General features: G+C 40.9%; 3 protein-coding genes across 3 annotated transcripts; all 3 read right to left on the bottom strand.

Moving 5' to 3' along the window:
* Window positions 1-672: 672 nt before the first annotated feature.
* LOC104431120 (stemmadenine O-acetyltransferase-like) lies at window positions 673-1,338 on the bottom strand. Its single transcript, XM_010043801.3, has one exon. The coding sequence runs from the start codon at window positions 1,336-1,338 to the stop codon at window positions 673-675; it is 666 nt and encodes a 221-aa protein (XP_010042103.3).
* A 4,454-nt stretch (window positions 1,339-5,792) lies between these two features.
* Window positions 5,793-6,470, bottom strand: LOC120294375 (vinorine synthase-like). Its single transcript, XM_039314434.1, has one exon. It carries the CDS (start codon window positions 6,468-6,470, stop codon window positions 5,793-5,795), a length of 678 nt encoding a protein of 225 aa, XP_039170368.1.
* Window positions 6,471-17,113: 10,643 nt separating this feature from the next.
* Window positions 17,114-20,048, bottom strand: LOC104448916 (stemmadenine O-acetyltransferase). Its single transcript, XM_010062854.3, has 2 exons — window positions 19,400-20,048; window positions 17,114-17,886 (listed from the first exon to the last, which is right to left on the bottom strand). Exons 1-2 carry the CDS (start codon window positions 20,044-20,046, stop codon window positions 17,184-17,186), a joined length of 1,350 nt encoding a protein of 449 aa, XP_010061156.2. The 5' UTR covers window positions 20,047-20,048; the 3' UTR covers window positions 17,114-17,183.
* Between the last annotated feature and the right edge of the window lie 4,317 nt (window positions 20,049-24,365).

Here is a 24,365-nt window from a genome sequence, read left to right as displayed (position 1 = left end):
GCAAATGTGTGACGAGCAGAAGGAGAGATTTGCTCAGGATAGACCTGACATCAATTAAATCAAAACTGGAGATGGAGCTACTACAATGAGGACTTTCGTTGGTGGAATATTACACCGAATTGAAGGTCTTATAGGATTAACTTGATGACTTCAATGTGTTGGAAATTTCCTATAATACAGGCTTACATTAATTAATTAATTTTCTATTTTAAATAATCAGGTTAATGGATATTTTAATATATGTTAAATTCTTAAGTGATCTTATTGAATTAGATTTTGGTTCTCTTAATAACAGCCCTAGTTGAGTAGCAAAGTGTAAGCAATTGTGTTTAACTGAAGTCCGTAATGAGAGAGGCTCGATTAACACACTATTGATTAGGATTTACTAGGTCCTCTCTCTAGCCTCTAAGAGGGTAGATTATACCTATTAGTCGCTTAATCTCATTAAAAAATGCTATACTAAAATATGTCATAAAGAATAAGATATGACATTTCAATAGATTGCTTAGATCGATCTATTTTTCTTCGAGTCAAGAATGGCGTACTCTGGTTATTTTAATAATTCTACTTTATTCATATGAAGACGAAGACTTCCTTTTGCAGTAACCCGAAACACAAAATTAAAAGGCTTGAACGAGCTCATATCATGGAGAACGAGACCGTAGACCATCATCAATCCTCGATCTCCGAAACAGGTGGATTTATGGAAGCGTACTCTGTCAGCTCCTCGTTTTGTTCCAGCACTTCAAGCTCTTGTTCGTCTATGAAAACCCACGCTTCGATTCCTTTGCGGCACCTCGTGTCCAACAGAAGCACAGTGTTCACGATCAAGTTTCCCGATTCCTCCGGGAAACCAACTGGGCTCACCCATGCCGGCCTCCCCCACCCGAAGTCGATCTCGTAGTGACCAAAGTTACACCAGCTCGAGAACGTTACGAGTCGATCCGTGCGGGCTAGAAACTCCCTCATTTCCCCAAGGGCGTCCTGTAGCGCATTAAATCCGCCGTCGCCTTCCAAGCCTCGCACGAATTCGCCGTCTATTTTGCTCTTCGCTTCTCGGAGCCAGCCAATGAGGCTGGGCAGGCCGTCATAATCCTTCTCTTCGAGCGGGCATAGAATAGTTGGCAGCCATACATAGTTCCCCATTGAGTCATCGTGGAAATTCGGGACGGCTCTTCTGCGGAGGTTCACGGCGTTGGTAAACACCACCGGTTTGTCGAGGCCGGATACCTTGGTCATTGTGGCCGTCAGTGATTTGCAAATCAAAGCCGTGACGACTTCAGCGCGAGTCGGGTTTTGCACTCCTACATTAGCTGCTTCGGCCTTGAGTCTTGCCATGGTCGATGCGTCGAACACGAGTCTCCTCGTACCATACCTTGAAACGGTGATGCCAATATTGATCAACTAAAATGATGCATGCGTAATTATATATCACTTATTCATTACGCTAAATTTATTTCAACGTGATCTTTAAAATTTAACAAAAATAAATAAAACGCAACATCAAATGCATTAATTATTGCTAGTTTGCTATCATGTCACAACTACTAATGATTTACGAAATGAGCACAATAACTAATATTTTATACTATATATATATATATATACATTTTATGTTTAAAAAAGAAATGGCCCGGGCAGTTTATGCCTAGGCTCGGCACGGTGGGTTGGCACAGCTCGATGGTCAGTCCTAACGTTGCGAAATGAGCACAATAATTAAGTGCTCCTCCTATGTAACTATATCGCCAAATGTCACCCATTTGTACGTAATAGAAAAACTTCAGGCAATACTGTTATGAATCCAAACTCATCTGATTGGAAAGAGAATTCCAAGTGTCTTATTATAAACTTTAAAGCAATGGAAGATTGCACCTTTACATTCACATGTGCACTTTCGGCAATAATTACTTATTTTTAAGTACATACATGTTATGATCACAAGACCGTTTGTACATGAATTTCACCTATGAATTTATTTTATCACCAAACGACACAATTTTTAGTTCAATATGATAACGTACCCCATGCATGGATTTGAAAGGTACTTATGAAATGTTTGCGCAATGCAAATTACCTGTTCTTCAAAGTTCGAGCATTTGGATGGTTTCCTCTTGTCTTAGTAGAGATCTATGTAAATCTCGTACATCCTAAGTCATACACTACATGGAAGAGGACCCATGAAGCACGGTTCATTAGTAGCTAGAGATCATCCTCATAGTTACTGTCGCGACCTAATTTTCGCGGGTTCACCACCTAAAACTAGGTTAATGGATTACTAAGCCTAAACTTAACTCGGGCTCTCCCAAGCCCATACCAATTCGCGACTTAGGTTTGAATTCTTAACATGCAAATTGATTTTAATCAGGAGTCGCCACTAATCTATTTTTGGTAGGTCGATTAGACACCCAAGTAAAGTAACGGGAGAATTATTTTACTCCTACGAACCAGAGATTTATGAGTTCGGGGACTTGATTACACTAGACTATCCTAGTGCCCTTTCGGTACCTTTTTATTTCATTTTTAAAAAAATGTTTGGCAATTGAATTGATTTAACTTCCTAACATGTGAGGTGATCATACATGTGCGCATACCACCAATTTAACACTCAAGAAAGCAATTAAATATTGCAAAACATACATAGGAGCAACGAAAGCATCTGCATTGTTAAATCAGAATTCACATCAGCAACCCTAGATATGATTTCTAATTAACATGCAATTTCAATTTTTGTTTTCACTTTAGTCAATGCATCTAATATGACATGGCAGCATGACCTAAACTATATGACATGAAGAAATGCAATAATTAAATGCCATCTAAATGACCTAATTCTAATGACATGCAATGCGATGCAATGACATACAAAATTATTTACTAAGATGACATGCCGCATATAATTTAGCACGCGAGTTATATGTCATGCGACATTTATTAAATGATTTAGTCTAATAACGAGGAAGTTCTAATTAAATGAACCTACATGACATGCATTTGATATTTCTATTTAAAAATGCAAAAATGATCTAGCTAGATTAAAATTCTATCTAATTTAAACTAAGGATCAAGTCACATTAAATCCTAATTTAAACTAAGATATTATCTTAATCTAACATGTAATTGATCTAATATGCAATGACATGCGGAGCAAGCCCTAATTCTACATGACATATGCATGATTATTTTAACCTTTTATTTTTTATTAAAAAATTCAAAATTTAAAATTGCCACGTAATTAAACATGCAACTAAAGTCCTAAATAAATGCATTTTTTTATATTTTTTTGAACTAAAATCCCTATCCTAGCTATGCAAGATAACAAGAAATATTCTAAAACAAACTTAATCCTAATTCAAATATTTTTAGATTTTTTAATGATTCTCTAAAACAAGACATTATCAACTAAACAGTAAATCTAAACAATCAAGATATGCAATCATATAAATGATCAAAATAACCGAAAAAATAACCTGTTGTCTCACAGGTCAAATTAACGATTATCTTAACCCTAATTATCACAACAAAGAGTTCAAAATAACTAAAATCTGATCCGAATTCTTACGGATCAAATTAATAGTTATATTGATTCAACACTTAAACTACTATCGACAAATCCCAGAAATTATTATAATAAAAAAAATGATCCGAGATCTTATGGATCAAATTAGTAATTACAATAATTCTAGGGAATATCCTGTGGATAATGCCTACAAAATCCATAAAATAAAGATCACTCCTGAACTTAAAAGAAATAAATAAAATAAAATAAATAGAAAAAGAATAAAACTACCTAATTTCCCTTTCCTTTTCTTTTTTGTTTTTCTTTTCCTGCTTGTAACCGTGGGTCTCCAAGGGCAGCGGGTCAATCGGTCCGGCGAAGGGGAACTCCGGCAAGGGCGGCAGCAGGCACAGCTGGTCACGGGTCAGGCGAGACAGGGGCGGCACGGGCGAAGGAGACAGCCGGCGTCGGGGTACGTTGGAGCAGCAACGTGGGCAGCCGGCGTCAGAGTATTGGCGCGGACTGGGCGGCAGCAGCAACAGGGAGGCGCGGCGTCGGTGGCCGGCGAACAGCGGGGTTGCGGGTCGCAGCGGTGTTGTCCCACGGGTGTGTAGCGGCTCGGCGTTCAGTTCCGGCGTCGTGGGTCAGCAAGCAGAGCAGCAACGACGACGGGGCACGGGCTGAGGCGCGGCGGCGGAGCTGCGGACGTCGTAGGCGCGGGCGAGGCGCGGCGTGGCAGAGGCGAGCGAACCAGTGGCGGTGCGGAGGCACGGCGGAGCTCGGAGATCGACGGGCGGCGTCGCGGGCGGAGCAGGGGGTGTTGCAGCGGCGCGGCGTCGGCGAGGGCGAGAGCGCGGTCGTCGGGGGGCGCGATTCGAGGTCAAGAGCGGCGGTGGTGCAGTGACAGGGGGCGCTCGGCAAGGTCAGGAGCGGCGGGCTTCGTCGGAGCTCCGGCGTCGGGTGCGTTGGAGCAGCAACGTGGGCAGCAGGTTGGGAAGACGATGAACAGTAGGGGTCAAATCACCCCTTTTCCTTCTGCCTTTACCCTTCTCCTCTCTGCAGCCGCACTCCCTTCGTACTATCTCTCTTTCTTTACTGCAGAAACAAAACTTCTCTCCACTTTTTCTGATTTTTTTTTTAAAGAAGCTCCCCCCATGCGATCATCGTATACGGCTCCCTTTTATAGGCAAGTATAATGCGATCTTCTTAGAATATTTCGAAAATTGCCTATAATCTCCGAATCACAAAATCATTTTATCTCATAATATTCTTCCCCGATTTCATCATCTATTGATAAAAATAAGATTACGATGCGATTTTTTAAAATTTTCAAAAAACCATAATATCGCATCAAATCTTAATTTTTTTTGCAAGATAATCAATTAAAAATAACGACGGGCTTGGGTTGATTTTATCCTTTCATGGGCCTAGCCCGGCCTATTAATTTAAAATTCAAAACCACCCATTCGACCCATTCGCCACCAGTCCAATAAATAAAATGCCAATTAAAAATAAAATGCACCTAAATCTATATGCTATGTAATTAATATATATATGTTTTTTATAAAATTAAACCCTAATTTTTAATGAGTAAACGGGCCGTTAAAATTTAGGTGTAAACAGTTACTACCTGAACACTCTTGTTTCCTCTTGAACGCGGGGCTACTTCTAAAAGCCTTCTAGGATTCGGATCTCTATCTAAAAGAACATCGGCAGCGGGGAATGGTCTGCAATGGCTGAAAGCCTGCCGGAGCAATGCTGTGTGGGGATAGAAGTCCCCCAAGTTATGAGATTGAATCTTAGAGAAGAAACAATGATAGTTTCTAGGGAATAAGCATCAGCCAACTCTATGCCAACACTAGTGGTAATATAGAGGGATGTAAGCATTATCCAGAATATTTTAGATAGATGGAAGATCTCAACTTGATAGATGGAAGAGGGCTTTTACATTTTTTTTAAAGTGGATTTCCATATAAAAATGGTCATCACGTTGAGTGCTCCTTCTCGAGAGTTATCGAGAATTAGATTGTGATGCTGGGAAGCTTAGTTCGAGAGAAGGGTTTTTCATTTAGCTTTTTTGTTTATCTGTCGGGGTGACAGCTAAAAGTATGACATTACTAATGTGGATAGAAATATGACAAATTCGTGATAAAACTATAATATGTATTGATGAAAAATTCTAAGTAAAAAGAGAATTGGCATGCAAAACGGTATATTTTCAAAAATAGAGGATGCGAAAAGTTACCAAGATAAAACTTAGGGTTTTCTTCTCTTATCATCTTTTCCCTGGCATGCATTACCATATCAGAATTTTGTCATTTCTGTACCTGCCTCTGTTGACAGGACACACACCAAAGAAGGTATCCTCCTCGGAGAATGCTTTGTTTTGGATGAACAAAGTGGAAGCATCAAAGCTGGGACGCGGTGCTTCGCCGGTTTTGCGGGCCGCGGCTGCCCAACCTTTGAGGAAAGTGGCGAAAGAGGCCCCATCGGCTGCGGCGTGCGAAATGAGCACGCCAACCACAACTCCGCCACAGGGGAAGGCCGTCGCTTGAATCATCGCCACACGATCTCCCACTTCTACTCTCCTCCATGCAGCGGCGCAAGGCAGGAATTTCCTGACCGTTTCGAAGTCTGGTCGGTGGAGTAGCCGCGATAGGGCAAACTCGGCCCTGGCCTCGACAAGGAGAACGCCCTCGTCATCACACTCGATGGAGAGGCCGTCACCGTTGATCTTCCCCGCCAGGGGATAGAACGGCGGTAGAGTTTCGGACAGAGATTGCTTCAGAAGTTGTATCATGCGTGAGGGTGTTGTGGCGGCTCGATCAGCTTCTTCGATGGTGTAGAAAAGGACCAAGGGAACGTAAAGAGTAGGGACGAACTGATCAAGAAGAGACAGCTTATGGATTTTGAGGTGGTTTGTTGTGGGACTATATGGTTTCACGAATTCCCTGGATACCACTACGACCTTCATTTTGGATGTGGTTTGGTGTCTTAATTTGTAGTGTGTGCGGATATATATATATATATATAGGTTCGATGCCTAAGTACTAATTTTAAGAGTAGCTTAAAAGTTTTTGGGTCTTGAGAGAGGAGTTCTATGTGATAGATGGTATGTGTAATCCATTTATTATGAGGAAAATTACCAAAACATCATAAATCTAATATAAGTTTATAAATTCAGTCATAAACATTTTTTTTTGCTGGTTTAGTTCTAAATAATTTGTATTTGTATCAATTCAGTTCATCGGGTTAATTTTGATTAGCCAGTATTAACGTGGACATTGGTCGGCACTGGCTATTCAGCCAATGTGATGTGGCAATTTTTAAATATTTTCTTTTATTTTTTTCATTTTTTTTTCTTTCCTTCCTCCTCTAGCCAATCATCGGCCATTGGTGAAGCTTGCCTAAGTCGTCGTTGGGAGAGGTCATGCCTTGACCTAGCCTCACCATGGTTGGGTAACCTTGACCTCGCTGCCCTCACCCTCACCTAGATCTAGCAAGGTCATGCCTTGCTAGGACTATGGGCAAGGTTGAGCTCACCTAGCCATGATGTGGCTAGCCATCGCCTAATGATGGTGAGCACGAGCCTCACCCGTGGCTGACGATGTCGACCTTGTTGGCTTTAGCCGTTGCTTGCTCCGGCGACTAGGCAGAGGAAAAAAAAAAAAAAAACAATAACAAAAATAAAGAGAAAAAAAAATTCAAAAAAAAAAAAAGGCCACATCAGCATTGGTCGGTGTCCATGTCAATACCGGCAAGTCAAAATTGACCAAATGGACTAAAATGGTACAAATGTAATAAGTTTAAAACTGAATTGGCACACTTATAATATGTTTAGAATTGTTTTGATAATTTTCTGGTTTGTTGCACAATTTTCTTCCAACGTCACTAACATGAGTACAGAAATTGCGTACAGAAATTGCACTGGCCGACTAATACGTTGGGAAATTATCGAAAGACCCATGATAGTCGAACTATGCGGGTGCATCTCGACTTTCGAGTTTGATAGTTCTCTCGTCGAATCCGATAACATCACCAAAATTCAACTGATTAGGCTCCTTTCAAGCCAGAGGGGGGCAACTTTAAATCCTTCATTTAAGCGTCTGGAAATTTTTTATATGCCTCACACCACTTTCGAACCTACGAAGGCGACCCGCGGCATTCAATTCTCCTCTTCATTTTTCTCCCACGAAAGTTTCCATTTTCATATTCCAGCCGCCGCTGCTGTACCAAGATGAGGAAAGGTGACGCTACCATCAACTGCACCGGCCACGCCGGCTGTAATCATGAGAGATAGACGACGAGGAAAGCGGATTAGCCCGCTATTATTAATGCTAAGAAAGATGCTAGGCTCTGCCAGCGGTGAGCCATTAGAACTGTTTTGATAATTTCTCGGATTGTTACACAATTTTCTTCCAACATCACTACCATGAGTAGTTAGGTGGGTGAAAATTGACATGAATGATAGAGGAGCCCCACTCGAGTCTTTGAGCGTTCTTTATTTGTTCAATCAAGTCTCTGAACTTTTCTTTTTGGATATCTATTTTTTCAACCGAATAGGTCATTCTATTAAATATTTAAATAAACACATTGGTGTGGATTGTTAGATGCCGATGTGTCAACATAAGTAGATATGAGAAATATTAAGAGAAGTGTTTTATAAAATTGCAAAAAAAGAAAAAGAAAAAGAAAAAAAGGTAAAAGCGAAAGAAGGGAAGAGGCGAAGGGTCCATTTGGTAATGCTTCTGTTCCGGAAAATAATTTCTTTTCAGAAATAGTCTTTTTATATTCCCTTGAACAATTTCCCAAAAAAAGAATGTGTTTGGCAATTACACAAAATTTATATTCACATGATGGAAAAAAAATAGGAATGTGTTTGGTACGATTCACAAATTTTTTTGTAATGTAGTTCTTTTAATTTTTTTCTTATTCTTCCTTACCGCCGCCCGCCGCTGATCTCTAGTCGCCGTCGACCATCACTGCTCGCTGCCGACCCCGCCGCTGATGATCGTCGACGATGCCGCCCACCACTGATGACTATCGACGACATTGCCTGCCGCCCGCCGCCCACTGCCCACCACCATCGTCGGCCACAGAGCAGGTGGCATCGTCGGCAGTCATTGACAGCGGGGGTCAGCGATTGGTGGTGACGGTCGACGACAGTCGAAGGTAGGCGATCGGCGACAGCTACGGTCGATTAGCCAGCCAACGGGCGACGACGTCAGTGGTCATCAATGGTGGGTGACGGCGGCAGTGGTTGACGATGGCAGGCAGCAGAGGGGGTCGCGGTCAGCAAATAAGAAGAAAAGAAAAAAAGAAAAGAAAAGAGAAATTAACTTATTTCCAGAAATTGTTCCCAGGAGTAAGAAGTTATTTTTTTCTACTTCTTGTTTTTGTTCTAAATCTACTCCCCGGCAACTTTTCTATTCCAGGGAATATAAAAATTAATTGACGTTACCAAATGAATTTATGTTCTTTTTTATTGTTATAGGGAAAAAAAGAACATAAATTTGGAGAAATAGAAACATTACCAAATAGGACCGAAGTGACAGGTAAGGGCGATGTCTATTTTTCGCCCCATTTTTTTTTTCGTTCTTCATTACCTTTATTTCTTTTTCGCAAAGTATGCTCAAGTCACACGACGCTATAGCCCGCATCCTCTGTGTCTACTCGATCCATCGTCACTGGCTTTCTCTCTCTCTCTCTCTCTCTCTCTTTGATGGCACCAATGTAGGGCATTCAAAGTCCCTAGCCTCTAGAAACCTTTGACGGAAGTTCGCTTGAGACTAGGTGGATCCATTATTCATTAGGTCTTTGAGTCTCTATTCCAAGAGTAAAATATGGGAGCGACGGAGAAGGCAGCGAAGGTGCGACGGTAGTGTGAAGCGAGCCGCAAGAGAGGTGCAAGGCAAGGGCAAAAGAAAGTGGGGTCGTGACGGAGGTGGAGAAGGGAGAGTTAGAGGGAAGTTAGGTTTAGATTTCCTAGTTAAATTTCTTTAGAGTGTTGTCAGCGAGTTCTCTCGAACCACTCATTATGCATACATTTGATAGGCTGGAGACGAGGTAATCCGAGTTGATGTATGAATGTCAATCAAGTTGACAACAAACTAACATCGGGTCTAGTCATGGATAGATACTATAGTGCACCAACCATCTGTCAATACAACCTTGCAAAAGCTAGAAGCTCACCATTGTTAGCAGACAACAAAGTCTTCGAGGCCAAGGAGTAGACACAAGCTTAACTTTAACGAGGTCAAACTTGCGTAAAAGGTCACCAATAGACTTGGCTTGAAATGAGAGCATACCATTAGAGCAGTTATGAGCCTCAACACCAAGGAAATAGTAAAATGGTCTAAGATCCTTCATAACAAATTTTCGACAAAGTTGAACAATTCAAAATTGTAATAAATTAAGAGTGTCACCAGTGACAAAGATATCATCAACATATAATTATAAATATTTATGTAGAGGGAGAGAGAGCAAAGGATCAACCTTACTTGCCCTGAAATTAAAAAGATAATAAAAATTTGCTAAAGTGATGAACAATGCACATGAAACTTGTTTTAATTCATGGGTAGCTTTTCGGAGACAGCACACGTGATCAAATAACTCATGATGAGAAAAACCAAGAGGTCGTTACATGTAAGCTTCCTCAAGAAGGATGCCATGCAAGAAGGCATTTTTACATCAAGTTGACATATGACTCATTATGAAGAAATCGCAATGGAGAGGGCAACCTGAATTGTAGTGGGTTTAACAATTGGGCTATAAATCCATCATAGTCTAATCGCACTTGTTGCTTAAATCTCTGTACAATGAGGCAAGCTTTGAAGCGTTCAATAGTTCCATCGGATTTTTACTTGACCTTAAAAACTAATTTACAACCGACAAAATTCTTAGAAGGATCAAGTGATACAAGATCCTAAGTGTGATTAATGACGAAGGCATTAAATTCATCTGCCATGGCCGCCTTCCAACATGGATCGAGAATGGCTTTAGAGTAGCAAGTCGATGTCTTTTCGTGAAGATAGTGAGAAAGATAAAAAAATTTTATGGATTTAAACATGTTTGAGGGCAAAATCAGGTGTACAGACAAATCGCTATAAAAACTAGATCCAACAACCCTAAAAATCAGAGTCGCACCATCGCCTCCCTTTCCCGATTTCCATCCTTTCACTCACCACAGCATCCACTCCATTATCATCACTTACCACAACATCCCCCTTCTGTCTTCACCGATGAATCTGTATCTACTCATCCCCGCACCCCTTTCTGTCTTTTCCATTTACCACATCACCCCCTTATGTTTTCTCCTTAGAATTCAGAGCTCCCTTCATCCATATTAAGATCTTGATCTAGAAAGGAAAAACCTATTTCCCATAGTGCTGCTCCTTCCAGAAGCATGGAAAACCAGAATGACGAAGAGAAAAGGCTGGCTGCCCTCTGCAGAAGTCTGGGCGATTTATGGTCTGAGGAAGATGTGGTGGATATCCTAGGTGAAATTCCTGCAGAAAACCTGTTAGCAAGTCGTAAAACTTTATATGGAAAGTTCTTTCAAAAGTCTAGTGTCAACTTTACTGCTTTTATCACCACCATGAAAAAAGTTTGGAGGAACGAAAGCTTTACCTGTGCTGTAATAGAGCCTGGATACTACTCCTTTTCCTTCCAATCGGAGGCTGAAAAACAACGAATATTAGACACAGGGCCATGGTCTTTCTCAAACAACTTATTGGTTCTAAAACAGTGCGATCCCGATACCCCTGATATATGTTATGATTTCAATCACTGTGAATTCTGGGTAAATCTAGTTGGCCTCCCCTATGGGAGAGTTACATATGAGGCAATTATGGGCATTGCATCAAAAATCGGAGAGGTCGTGGAAGTGAAATTAGAAGCGAAAGGGAGCAGCAGTCATAAGATGGGCAGGGCCAGAATTAAGCTGAATTTGGAAGTTCCACTGAAAACTGGAGTGCTTGGAAATCTTGACAACAAAAGTTTGTGGGTAGAATTCAAGTATGAAAGGCTCCCGCATTATTGCTATACATGTGGGAGAATTGGCCACTATGCGACATTTTGCCAAGAGATACCATATGAAGAAACAGGGCTAGCAAAGAACTTACCAGGCCGCTATGGACATTGGCTATGAGCGGAAACGCGGGAACTTAGTCCATACGGGAAAATCTTCTATGGTAAACAAAAATATCAACACGAGGAAGAGGAGAGTGTGCCCGAAACCCCCATTCCACCGGTCCCTACAACAAAACAGCAACAACAGGATCAATATTTGCAGCCAACTCAACAATTCGGACTAGTGGATAATGCAGGGAATACATGCTCCCAAGAACGCAACTATCATCCTCCTTCTCAAGCACTAGTGATCCTGGAAGAAAAGAGTCCTCAAAAAGAGGAAGAAGCGTTTGCCTTGACGAGGAATCGTCTTGGTGCTATATGAGGAGCAGAGGAAGGAAATTGAAGCAGAAATGGTTGACAGCTTTGCAGGGAAAGGACCAAACAAAGAGAGAAACAAAAGTGCCAAACTTTCCTCATCAAAAAAAGGAAAACGTTTCTGTCCATATGGTGCTCAAACATCCAAGTCAGCAGTGGTTGATACCACTCAGATAGTGGAAACCCCTATCTGTGTGATAAACAAGTCTGACCAGTGGGCTTTGGTGGCTAGCCCTAATAAGCCACCCACTCCCCTATGAAGATTATAAGCTGGAATTGTCAAGGGTTGGGCAATCCCTTGACAATTCAGGCTCTGCGAGTCCTAGTGACTCAGGAAAGGCCCAATATTGTCTTCATTATGGAGACGAAAAATCAGGAGCAAAAGGTGCTAAGGCTACGGAGAAGGCTTAATTTTCAACACTATTTCTTAGTGAATCCAGAAGGCATAGCAGGGGGTTTAGCAATCTTTTGGGATGACCAGGTAACTCTGTCTATTGACTCTTACACAGAAAATGTCATTTTCACTCAATGCCAACTACAAGCCAACAACCAGCGTATGTTCATCACGTTTACACATGCTCCAAATGACTTTCAGGAGAGAAATAGGTTATGGGAGAAAATCTATTAGCAAAGTCTAAATTATCATTTCCCTTGGTTGTGTATGGGCGATTTCAATGAGATACTATATCATTGGGAGAAAATAGGTAAGAAAAGAGCAGAAACATATCGACTTACAGCATTCAGAGATTTCTTATATAAATGTTCTCTGCTGGATTTGGAGTGTAAGGGGTGCGCCTTTACCTGGACCAATAAAAGAGAGGGCGATAATCTGGTTAAGAAGCGTTTAGACAGAGTATTATGCAGTTCAGAATGGCGCATTAACTATCCCAAAGTTGAATGCATTGCCTTACCTACCATTGGTTCTGACCACTCCCCAATTATTCTTACTACCGGCCCTCAGAGGAAAAGAAAAGGTAGGAGCTTTAGATACGAAGCTTTCTGGGCAGAGGAGGAGGATTGTGTGACATTAGTAAGGGATACTTGGACTGAACCGGCTCTCCAACAGCTTTGCGTGGCGGAGAAACTGCAGATAGTGTCACAAAAGTTGTTAAAATGGAGCTAGAACAAATTCACTAATGCTAGAAAGAAGATCACATCGCTGAATCGCGAGCTACAGCATTTAATGAACAGTACATGCAATTTCAATGAGAGCAAGGCAGCAAAGGAAGTAATCAAAGAAATTGATCAGTTGTGGAGACAAGAAGAAATGTATTGGGGAATGCGGTCTAGAATCAATTGGTTGAACTGGGGGGATATAAATACCAAGTTCTTCCATGCCACAACTATCTAGAGGAGAATCAGAAACCAGATATCAATGTTGAAAAATGCAGAAAATGTCTAGGTGCGTGAGGAGCAACAGTTAAAAGATATGACCGGTACATATTTTCAAAAACTATACGAGTCAGTGGGGCCTCGAAACTTTCAACCCCTCTTACAGCAAATTCCAGTCTTGGTGGATGCGAGAATGAATCAAAGCCTCATTGAATCTGTTAGTATGGCAGAAATCAAAACAGCAATGCAGTAGTTAGGAGCCAATAAAGCCCCCGGACCAGATGGAATGCATGGCCTTTTTTTTCAGAAATCATTGGCCAGATATTGAGTAGGACATATTCACAGAAATACAGAATTTTTTCGCCACCGGTTACCTACATCCTGAGCTGAACAGAACACTTATAACTCTCATTCCTAAGACCCCGAACCCAGAAAAGCTGGAACAGTTTCGCCCTATTAGCCTTTGCAATTTTGCATATAAAATCATCTCAAAGGTGCTGTCAAATAGATTAAAACCTCTCCTACCTCAACTCATCGTAGAAGAATAGAGTGCTTTCGTGGGGGGAAGACAAATACAAGACAATATATTGATTGTACAGGAGGTTCTCCACAGATTACGAACTCGGGAGAGGAAAAAGAAGTTTCAAGCAGTGCTAAAGTTAGATATGCAGAAGGCGTATGATCGGATTGAATGGGACTTCCTAAGAGCATGTTTAACTAAAATGGGCTTCGGTGAACAAGTGGGTGCAATGGGTGATGCGGTGTGTTTCTACGATTACATTCAGTGTTAATTTTAATGGGGAGGCTCTTCCTTCTTTCAAGCCAACTAGAGGACTTCGTCAAGGTGATCCATTATCTCCATACCTTTTCATATTAGTAGCTAATGCTCTATCAACCATGATGCGAAAAGCAGTAGATGATGGCACACTGAGAGGAATTAAACTGAACCATAACAGCCCCACCCTTTCACACTTGTTATTTGCGGATGATTCTATCTTTTTCCTTAATGGCACAATCCTAGAATGTCAAAATCTGGCGATGATCCTACACGAATATTGCTTTGCTTCTGGTCAGGCCATAAACCTTAATAAATCAGGTATATACTTCAGCAAATTCTGCCCTACTATTTTGAGAAGAAATATGGCCACAGCATTGAGAGTTCCCGAGATAGAGAAAATTGGAAAATACTTGGGAATTCCCTCAGATTAGGGCTCCTCAAAGAAAGACATGTTCGCGTGGATCCTAGCGCGAGTTAATAGAAAGTTAGAAAGCTGGAAGGAGAGCTTGTTATCAAAAGCAGGGAAGGAGATTTTAATCAAATAAGTGGTTCAGGCTATCTCTCAATATGCTATGTCAATATTCAGAATCCCAGTGTCTATATGCAAAGCAATTGAGAAGAGGATCGCAAATTTCTGGTGGAAAACGAACAGCACACATGCAGGCATACATTGGAAGAAATGGGAATCCCTGAAACTTAGAAAGGATGAAGGGGGTCTTGGCTTCAAAGATATTACAACTTTCAACACAGCTATGCTGGGGAAACAAGCGTGGCGAATCTCACAGAATCCTCAGTCTCTATTGAGTAAAGTAATGAGGGGTTTATATTATCCACAGGGAGATTTATGGAAAGCTGAAAAAGGATCGCGTCCGTCGTGGGGTTGGCAAAGTATAATTCGGGGAAGAGATTCTATCAAGCCACATATAATGCATCAAGTTGGGAATGGAAAAGACCTCTCAATCAGAGAAGACAGATGGCTAAAGCGAGGCCTTATAGGCGATCCAGCAACAAAAAACGAACCTATTCAAGTGGCAGAATTGATCAATCAAGAGACAGTAAAGTGGAATATAGAGAAGGTGGAATTGCTATTTGATGAAGGACTTGTGAGAGAAATACTAGCTACCCCTATTGGTTTGCCAAATTCACGAGACAAACTGGTTTGGATGCATACCCAATCTGGTCTTTACTCAACCAAAAGTGGTTATTTTTCAGCCAGAACCAACCCAAACAATTATCACAACACAACAGCAACCTCTTCTCATCAAATCAATCCAAAGCTCTGGAAATACATCAAGCAGACCCACACCCTACCCAAAATCAGAATTTTTCTTTGGCAAGCATGCCACAATGCCCTACCAACAAGAGATAATCTTCACAGGAGAAAGATAATACCTGATCCTTTATGTTCCATTTGCCACATGGAAGCAGAAACCACTGAACACACACTCTTACTTTGTCCATGGACAGCTCACGTTTGGAGCGCAGCACCCCTGCACATCAAAATTTCCAGATTCGGATTAACAAGATTTGATGATTGGCTCTTTCAGCAGAAGAATAACCCGACACTCACCAAGTTTTTCAACCAAGTGGTTGCTCTCCTCTGGTGTATATGGAAGAACCGGAACAAGCATATCTTCGGTAACCATCCCCTGTCACCGCAACAAACTTTATTCCAGGCGACAACTCTGCTGGATAACCTCAGAAACTCAAATCATCCACCAGAAACTGAAAAGAAAGATGATACTGCACCTGCTTGATGGAGTCCTCCCCCTCTCGGAACCCTAAAGATCAACGTGGACGCGTCCTTTAGTGAATTGCACGAAGCTGAAGCAACGACTGAAGATGACCTAAACCCAGCATAGAACAGAGCAGCGATTGCGTGTCTATGCAGGGACTCATGAGGCTGTCTCGTAGATGGCTTCGCGCAAGTCGTTGATGCTTCCTCAGCCACCCAAGCGGAAGCCCTAGCTCTCCTTCAAACCCTAGATCTGCTCTCCTCTCGAACAGAACAGTTTCTGCAAGTACAATCAGACTGTCTTCCACTCGTGCAAGCGGTGCTAGATTCGAAGGAGTTAAACTGGGAACTAAAGCCTCTCACGGACCGAGCCCAAAGTAAATTGAAGGAGTTCCACCACATTTCCTTGGCCCACTGCACCAGAAACGCAAACAGGGCCGCGGATTGGCTTGCCAAAGCTTGTCGCTTAAATTATCTTCCCAAGAATTGGTTGTATAATCCCCCACCTGCTCTACTAGACCTTTTAAGCACTGACACTTTTGATGTATTCCCTAAACATTTCAAGAAGTAAATCCAGTATCGTATTTCAGATCAAAAAAAAAAAAAAAAAAACAGCCAGATTTGATGCGAGAAACATCTGTAATTCCTTGATAACTTTTGGGTTTTCAATTCTCTCCACAAGAGTCTATAAGGAAGCGTGGCATACACAAAGCAAATGTGTGACGAGCAGAAGGAGAGATTTGCTCAGGATAGACCTGACATCAACTAAATCAAAACTGGAGATGGAGCTACTACAATGAGGACTTTCGTTAGTGGAATATTACACCAAATTGAAGGTCTTATAGGATGAACTCGATGACTCCGATGTGTTGGAAATTTCCTATAATACGGGCTTATATTAATTAATTAATTTTCTATTTTAAATAATCAGGTTAATGAATATTTCAATATATGTTAAATTCTTAAGTGATCTTATTGAATTAGGTTTTGATATCTATTAATAACAACCCTAGTTGAGCAGCAAAGTGTAAGCAATTGTGTTTAACTAAAGTCCGTAATGATAGTGGCCCATTATTACACTATTAATTAGGATTTACTAGGTCCTCTCTCTAGCCTCTAAGAGGGTAGATTATGCCTATCCGTCGCTTAATCTCATTTAAAACTGCTATACTGAAATAGGTCATAGAGAAGAAGATATGTCATTTCAATAGATCGCTTATTATAATTAGATCGATCTATTTTTCTTCGAGTCAAGGAATGGCGTACTCTGGTTTATTTTAACCATTCTACTTGATTCATATGAAGACGAAGACTTCCTTTTGCAGTAACCCGAAACACAAAATTAAAAGGCTCGAACGAACTCATATCATGGAGAACGAGACCGTAGACCATCATCAATCCTCGATCTCCGAAACAGGTGGATTTATGGAAGCGTACTCTGTCAGCTCCTCGTCTTGTTCCAGCACTTCAAGCTCTTGTTCGTCCATGAAAACCCACGCTTCGACTCCTTTGCGGCACCTCGTGTCCAACAGAAGCACACCGTTCCCGATCAAGTTTTCCGATTCCTCTGGGAAACCAACCGGGCTCACCCATGCCGGCCTCCCCCACCCGAAGTCGATCTCGTAGTGACCAAAGTTGCACCAGCTCGAGAACGATACGAGTCGATCCGTGCGGGCTAGAGACTCTCTCGTTTCCCTAAGGGCGTCCTGTAGCGCATTAAATCCGCCGTCGCCTTCCAAGCCTCTCACGAATTCGCCGTCTATTTTGCTCTTCGCTTCTCGGAGCCAGCCAATGAGGCTGGGCAGGCCGTCATAATCCTTCTCTTCGAGCTGGCATAGGATAGTTGGCAGCCATACATAGTTCCCCATTGAGTCATCGTGGAAATTCGGGACGGCTCTTCTGCGGAGGTTCACGGCGTTGGGAAACACCACCGGCTTGTCGAGGCCGGATACCTTGGTCATTGTGGCCGTCAGTGATTTGCACATCAAAGCCGTGACGACTTCGGCGCGAGTCGGGTTTTGCACTCCCACATTAGCTGTTTTGGCCTTGAGTCTTGCCATGGCCGACGCGTCGAACACGAGTCTCCTTGTACCATACCTTGAAAGGGTGATGCCAATATTGATCAACTAAAATGATGTATGCGTAATTATATATCACTTATTCATTACGCTAAATTTATTCCAACGTGATCTTACAATTTAACAAAAATAAATAAAACGCAACATCGAATGCACTAATTATTGCTAGTTTGCTATCATGTCACAACTACTCATGATTTATGAAATGAGCACAATAATTAATATTTTATACAAAAATATATATTTTTAATGTTTAAATAAAGAAAAATGGCCCGGGCAGTCTATGCCTAGGCTCGGCACGGTGGGTTGGCACAGCTCGATGGTCAGTCCTAAGTGTTCCTCCTATGTAACTATATCGCCAAATGTTACCCATTTGTACGCAATAGAAAAACTTCAAGCAATACTGTTATGAATCCAAACTCATCTGATTGGAAAGAGAATTTCCAAGTGTCTTATTATAAACTTTAAAGCAATGGAAGATTGCACCTTTACATTCACATGTGCACTTTCGGTAATAATTACTTATTTTTAAGTACATACATGTTATGATCACAGGACCGTCTGTACAACATGAATTTCACCTATGAATTTATTTTATCACCAAAAGATGCAATTTTTAGTTCAATATGATAATGTACCCCATGCATGGATTCGAAAGGTACTTATGGAATGTTTGCGCAATGCAAATTACCTGTTCTTCAAAGTTCGAGCATTTGGATAGTTTCCTCTTGTTTTAGTAGGGATCTATGTAAATCTCGTACATCCTAAGTCATACACTACATGGAAGAGGACCCATGAAGCACGTTTCATAAGTAGCTAGAGATCATCCTCATAGTTACTACTTGAACACTCTTGTTTCCTCTTGAACGCGGGGGCTACTTCTAAAAGCCTTCTAGGATTCGGATCTCTATCTAAAAGAACATCGGCAGCGGGGAATGGTCCGCAATGGTTGAAAGCCTGACGGAGCAATGCTGTGTGGGGATAGAAGTCCCCCAGGTTATGAGATTATATTCTTAGAGAAGAAACAATGACAGTAACTAGGGAATAAGTATCGGCAAACTCTATGCCAACACTAGCGGTAATACAGAGGATGTAAGCATTATCAAGAATGTTTTAGATAGATGGAAGACCTCAACTTGATAGATGGAAGAGGGCTTTTACATTTATTTATAAGTGGATTTCCATATTCAAATGGTCATCACGTCGAGTGCTTCTTCTCGAGAGTTAACGAGAATTAGATTGTGATGCTGGGAAGCTTAGTTTGAGAGAAGGGTTTTTCATTTAGCTTTTTTGTTTATTTGTCAGGGTGACAGCTAAAAGTATGACCTTACTAATATGGATAGAAATATGACAAATTTGTGATAAAACTATAATATGTACCGATGAAAAATTCTAAGTAAAAAGAGAATTGGCATGCAAAACGGTCAAAAATAGAGGATGCGAAAAGTTACAAGATAAAACTTAGGGTTTTCTTCTCTTATCATCTTTTCCCTGGCATGCATTACCATATCAGAATTTTGTCATTTCTGTACCTGCCTCTGTTGACAGGACACATGCCAAAGAAGGTATCCTCCTCGGAGAATGCTTTGTTTTGGATGAACAAAGTGGGCGCATCAAAGCTGGGACGCGGTGCTTCGCCGGTTTTGCGGGCCGCGGCTGCCCAACCTTTGAGGAAAGTGGAGAAAGAGGCCCCGTCGGCTGCGGTGTGCGAGATGAGCACGCCGACCACAACTCCGCCGCAGGGGAAGGCCGTCACTTGAACCATCGCCACACGATCTCCCACTTCTGTTCTCCTCCATGCAGCGGCGCAAGGCAGGAATTTCCTGACCGTTTCAAAGTCTGGCTGGTGGAGTAGCCGCGATGGGGCAAACTCGGCCCTGGCCTCAACAAGGAGAACGCCATCATCATCGCACTCAATGGAGAGGCCGTCGCCGTTGATCTTCCCCGCCAAGGGATAGAACAGCGGTAGAGTTTCGGACAGAGATTGCTTCAGTAGTTGTACCATGCGTAAGGGTGTTGTGGCGGCTCGATCAGCTTCTTCGATGGTGTAGAAAAGGACCAAGGGAACGTAAGCAGTAGGCATGAACTGATCAAGAAGGGACAGCTTATGGATTTTGAGGTGGTTCGGTGTGGGACTATATGGTTTCACGAATTCCTTGGATACCACTACGACCTCCATTTTGGATGTGGTTTGGTGTCTTAATTTGTACTGTGTGCGAATATATATAGGTTCGATTCCTAAGTACTAATTTTAAGAGTAGCTTAAAAGTTTTGGGGTCTTGAGAGAGGAATTCTATGTGATAGATGGTATGTGTAATCCGTTTATTACGGGAAAATTACCAAAACAGTCATAAATATGTTGTAAGTGTATCAATTCAGTCATAAACTCTTCTTTTTTTTTTGTTAATTCAGTTCTAAACGTTTTGTATTTGTGTTAATTCAGTTCATCTGTTTAATTTTGATTAGCCAGTACTAACGTGCACATTGGCCGGCACTAGCTATTCAACCAACGTGATGTGGCAATTTTTAAATATTTTCTTTTATTTTTTTCCTTTTCTTTTCTTTCCTTCTTCCTTGAGCTGATCCCAACCACTAGTGAAGCTCACCCTTGCTGTCATTGGGAGAAGGCTAGCCTCACCATGGCTGGGCAACCTTGAGGTCGCTGCCCTCACTCTCACCTAGATCTAGCGAGGTCATGCCTTACTAGGGGTATGGGCAAGGTTGAGATTGCCTAGCCATGGTGAGGCTAGCCATCACCCAATGATGGTGAGCACAAGCCTCACCCGTGGCTGATGATGTTGACCTCATTGGCCTTAGCTGTTGCTTTGTCTGGCGATTGGCTAGAGGAAAAAGGTAAAAAAAAAAAAAAAAAGAGAGAGAGAGAAAAAAATGAAATTTTTTAAAAATTAAAAGAAAGCCATGTCAGCATTGGCTAGTGTCCACATCAAACATTGGCAAGCCAAAATTGATCAAATGGACTGAATTGATATAAATACAATATGTTTATAACTGAATTGGCACAATTATAAGAGGTTTAGAAGTGTTTTGGTAATTTTCTGGTTGTTACACAATTTTCTTCCAACGTCATTAAGATGAGTAGTTATTGTTTGAAAGATTGATAAATCTAAATCAATTGGGTTCAATGTGGATTGTGTACAGAAATTGCACTGGCCAACTAATACGTTGGTTATCGAAAGTCCCATGATAGTCGAACTATGTGGATGCATCTCCACCTTCGAGTTTGATAGTTCTCTTGTCAAATCCGATAACATCACCAAATTTCACTGATTAGGATCCTCTCAAGCTAAAGGAGGACAACTTTAAACCTTCATTTAACCGGCTAGAAATTTGTTATATGCGTCACTCCACTTTTGAACCTACGAAGGCCGCGGCGTTCAATTCTCCTCTTCATGAGAGATAGACGACGAGGAGAGCGGATTAGCCCACTGTTATTAATGCTAAGAATGATGCTAGGCTCTACTAGCCGGTAGCCGTTAGCCAGGACGGCGGACGCAATATGTACAACCAAGGCCCCTTTGGATATATATGTTGACACTTAAATTTTGGCAACCTGATGATGATTCATTTATTGCATAAAAAAATTAGGGATTAATTATTAACCCCTAAAACAAAAAAAGAAATAAATTGCATATCATATAGTTTTAGGAGCATTGTTTATTATTGCATTTGCATTAGACTAGTAACGGATGTGTTCGTACTGATGGTTTGAGCTTTAATTTGACGCATTGGACTAAGCTCACAAAGGGAGGGAATTGGTCCAAGCCCGTTATTCTTTGATAATTGAAAATTAACTTATGAGGAATGGCGATTTGATATTTTCGATAATATGGTGGTGTATTTTTCGTATACTTATGCAATCTATTCATATAAGGCAAGCGTGGGAAGGTGATATTGCGAGTTCATTTTTGTGAGATTCAAAATCTGAAAAAATTCTATTACAATCAAGGATTTTTGGCAATGTTCGATCAATGTTTGGTGAGTTATTAAAAATAATAAAATCAATGGACGATCCAATGGGAAAAAGAATTTCTTGCTGCTCCTGTGAATGTAAATGTGCGGACAAAGACATTAGAAAAAGGCAAGAAAGGATTAGCTGATGGGAAGGAATATTTAAAAAAAAAAATTCTTCAATGAGGCACATGGATCCGCAATGCATACAAAGGAAAGAAAAAGGACAGAGCCTCACAAAAGAGGGAAGTCAGTAGGTGGCTTTCTTTGGTATATTAATATTTCCTATTTTGAAGTGCAGAGTCGGACGCTATAAAAGTAGGCTCACAATAGACAAAAGGGGGGCACACACAATTGAATACATGGTCATACACTGAATTGAGGGAAAAATCGTGGGGGAAGCTTCTGTATAGGGTGCTTGTTGCGATAAGATGAGCGATCGAACAATAATATAGATAGAAGAAGAAAATAAATCGAACACCGGATTTACGTGGTTCGGTCGTAAAGACCTACGTCCACGGGGAGAGCAATGACGAATTTCACTATAGATCAAGCGATACAAGGAGATTACACACTCGAGTCACTCAAACACTTTTTCGATATTTCCCAAGTCCCAATTACACCCAATAACGTACACAGTGTTTAGCCCCAAAATTCCTCAAGAAATAATCTCTCAATCTCACGAAGGAATTACACGCAAATCTTACCACAAGATTTAATTGGCATGAACACTAAATTTTCTTGGATGCAATTCACGGACAAGAACAACAAAGTAAAATCCCTCCCAAGCACTCGACAACGAGATGGCGCTTCAAGAACACTTCTTCATGATCAACCTCCTGCCACCCATGGCCACATGTCTATATATATATATGGGTTAGGATCGGAGTACTATATGAGAGAACAATAAAGTATAAATGATTAATAGATCTATAAAAAAGAAGGAATAAGAGCGAACTGTATAAGGGCTGTATAAGAACTAAATGAAATCTTGAGAATTAAAAATAATGTAAAGAGAAAAAGCAATATATAAAATATAAAGTAAGAGCATGCATAAACAAAAACCAACCATGAAGATGGTATGAACTTTGAAATTACATGTATTGAAAAGTGCATAAACTAAAGCATCAAGTCATCCATTAGGGCGGTAATCCACACTCCAGGGAGTATCGATGTTTGTACTACAAAAAATGGTTAACCAACTATCATGTAAGTTGGTAACCATGTATAAATTATGCTAGGTGTATTTGAAAACAAACTTACTTTGTAACCAAGGGTACAAGGTAAGAAAGCTTGAGGCTTGAAGGGATGAGGGTTTACAAGAGGGTGAGGAGGAAGAAGAGAGAAATGAGATCTGAAAATTTCGAGTCCCCTTCTTCTGTGTCGAGAGATTGTATTTATAAGAGGTGCTACAGTGCTAAACAGTGTAAAGTGAATAGTATTGAATGAATAGTATAAAGTGAACAGTATTGTGTGAATAGCGAATAGTGAATAGTATATGCCTATCTTGCTACAGAGTCGACATGTGATCTTCTATCTTTAATTTCTGTCTAGATTGATTCCCTAGTAGTCGTCTTCATTGGTGTTTCCACTGTGATGTGACTGTGAGGATTCGTCTTGACTGTCTTGTGATTTGAAAGATCCATATTGTGATTCTTCCGCTTCTGAGAGCATTGTTCTGAGGATATTGCACTATTCCTCTCTGCTCTGAACTGCAGCAAGTGCTACACTTGCTATGGATTTTTCTTGTAAAAATGATATATTTGACGGGATTGTAGTTAGCTGGGTTTTCTGGCTATTTAGCCAAGTTTTAACCGCAACTTCGGACCCTTGTTCATGGTATTTGAATCCATCCCACCATTTTGTTTTGTATTTTCGGACAAGTACTGGTACACCAGGTTTGGTAGATATATTGTATTCAAATTTCCAAGCTGTTACCCATGAGATTTTGAATATTATGAAAAAATGCATAAGGCATAAAAACTTGTATCATGTGGTGTTGGTACAAAGTACTTACGAAATATTTGGTATCCTTAATCGACTGTGGGGTGTAGTATTACTTTCAAATGACCAAAAATCCCACCAGGAGTCAAACCAGTTTGGTAGGCTTTGTCTTGGGAAGTTGTTTTTGAAGAATACTAGCCAAGTATGTTAGAAATTTGTATTTTGTCTGAAGAAAACATTCCACCAAACTTGTTGGTAGTCCCAACAGGTATATGAGGAGGAGTATGGTAGGCTTTAGGTAAGTATGGTTTGGAATTTTCTGGATATATGAGGAGAAGCTCCCCAGTGTGAGGGATATATGATTTTACTGATGGATATAGTGAAGTATATGATGTTTTCTTTATTGTTTTTGTTAGCAAAGTGAGTGAACCTTGCCGATTATGTCTCCACTAGAATTTGCTCATAATAAGCAAGGGTTTTGTTTGTATTGTGTGGTTTGAAAAGCCAATTTTTTGGAAAGATGTTTTTTACGAATTTGATCGGATTTTCATCGAAGAATCCATCTTCCATAGTCAGTATTTTTTG

Source organism: Eucalyptus grandis, chromosome 6, assembly GCF_016545825.1.
Source record: "Eucalyptus grandis isolate ANBG69807.140 chromosome 6, ASM1654582v1, whole genome shotgun sequence".
Lineage (NCBI taxonomy): Eukaryota > Viridiplantae > Streptophyta > Magnoliopsida > Myrtales > Myrtaceae > Eucalyptus > Eucalyptus grandis.
The sequence above is the reverse complement of the archived record's forward strand: the minus strand, read 5'-3'. Positions and strand labels throughout refer to the sequence as shown.

Coding starts and splice junctions, on each gene's coding strand:
- LOC120294375 (XM_039314434.1), bottom strand. CDS start 6,470: ATGAAGGTCGTAGTGGTATCCAGGGAATTCGTGAAACCATATAGTCCC.
- LOC104431120 (XM_010043801.3), bottom strand. CDS start 1,338: ATGGCAAGACTCAAGGCCGAAGCAGCTAATGTAGGAGTGCAAAACCCG.
- LOC104448916 (XM_010062854.3), bottom strand. CDS start 20,046: ATGGAGGTCGTAGTGGTATCCAAGGAATTCGTGAAACCATATAGTCCC. Junction 17,887..19,399: donor TGTCCTGTCAACAGAGGCAG/GTACAGAAATGA, acceptor CACCCTTTCAAG/GTATGGTACAAGGAGACTCG.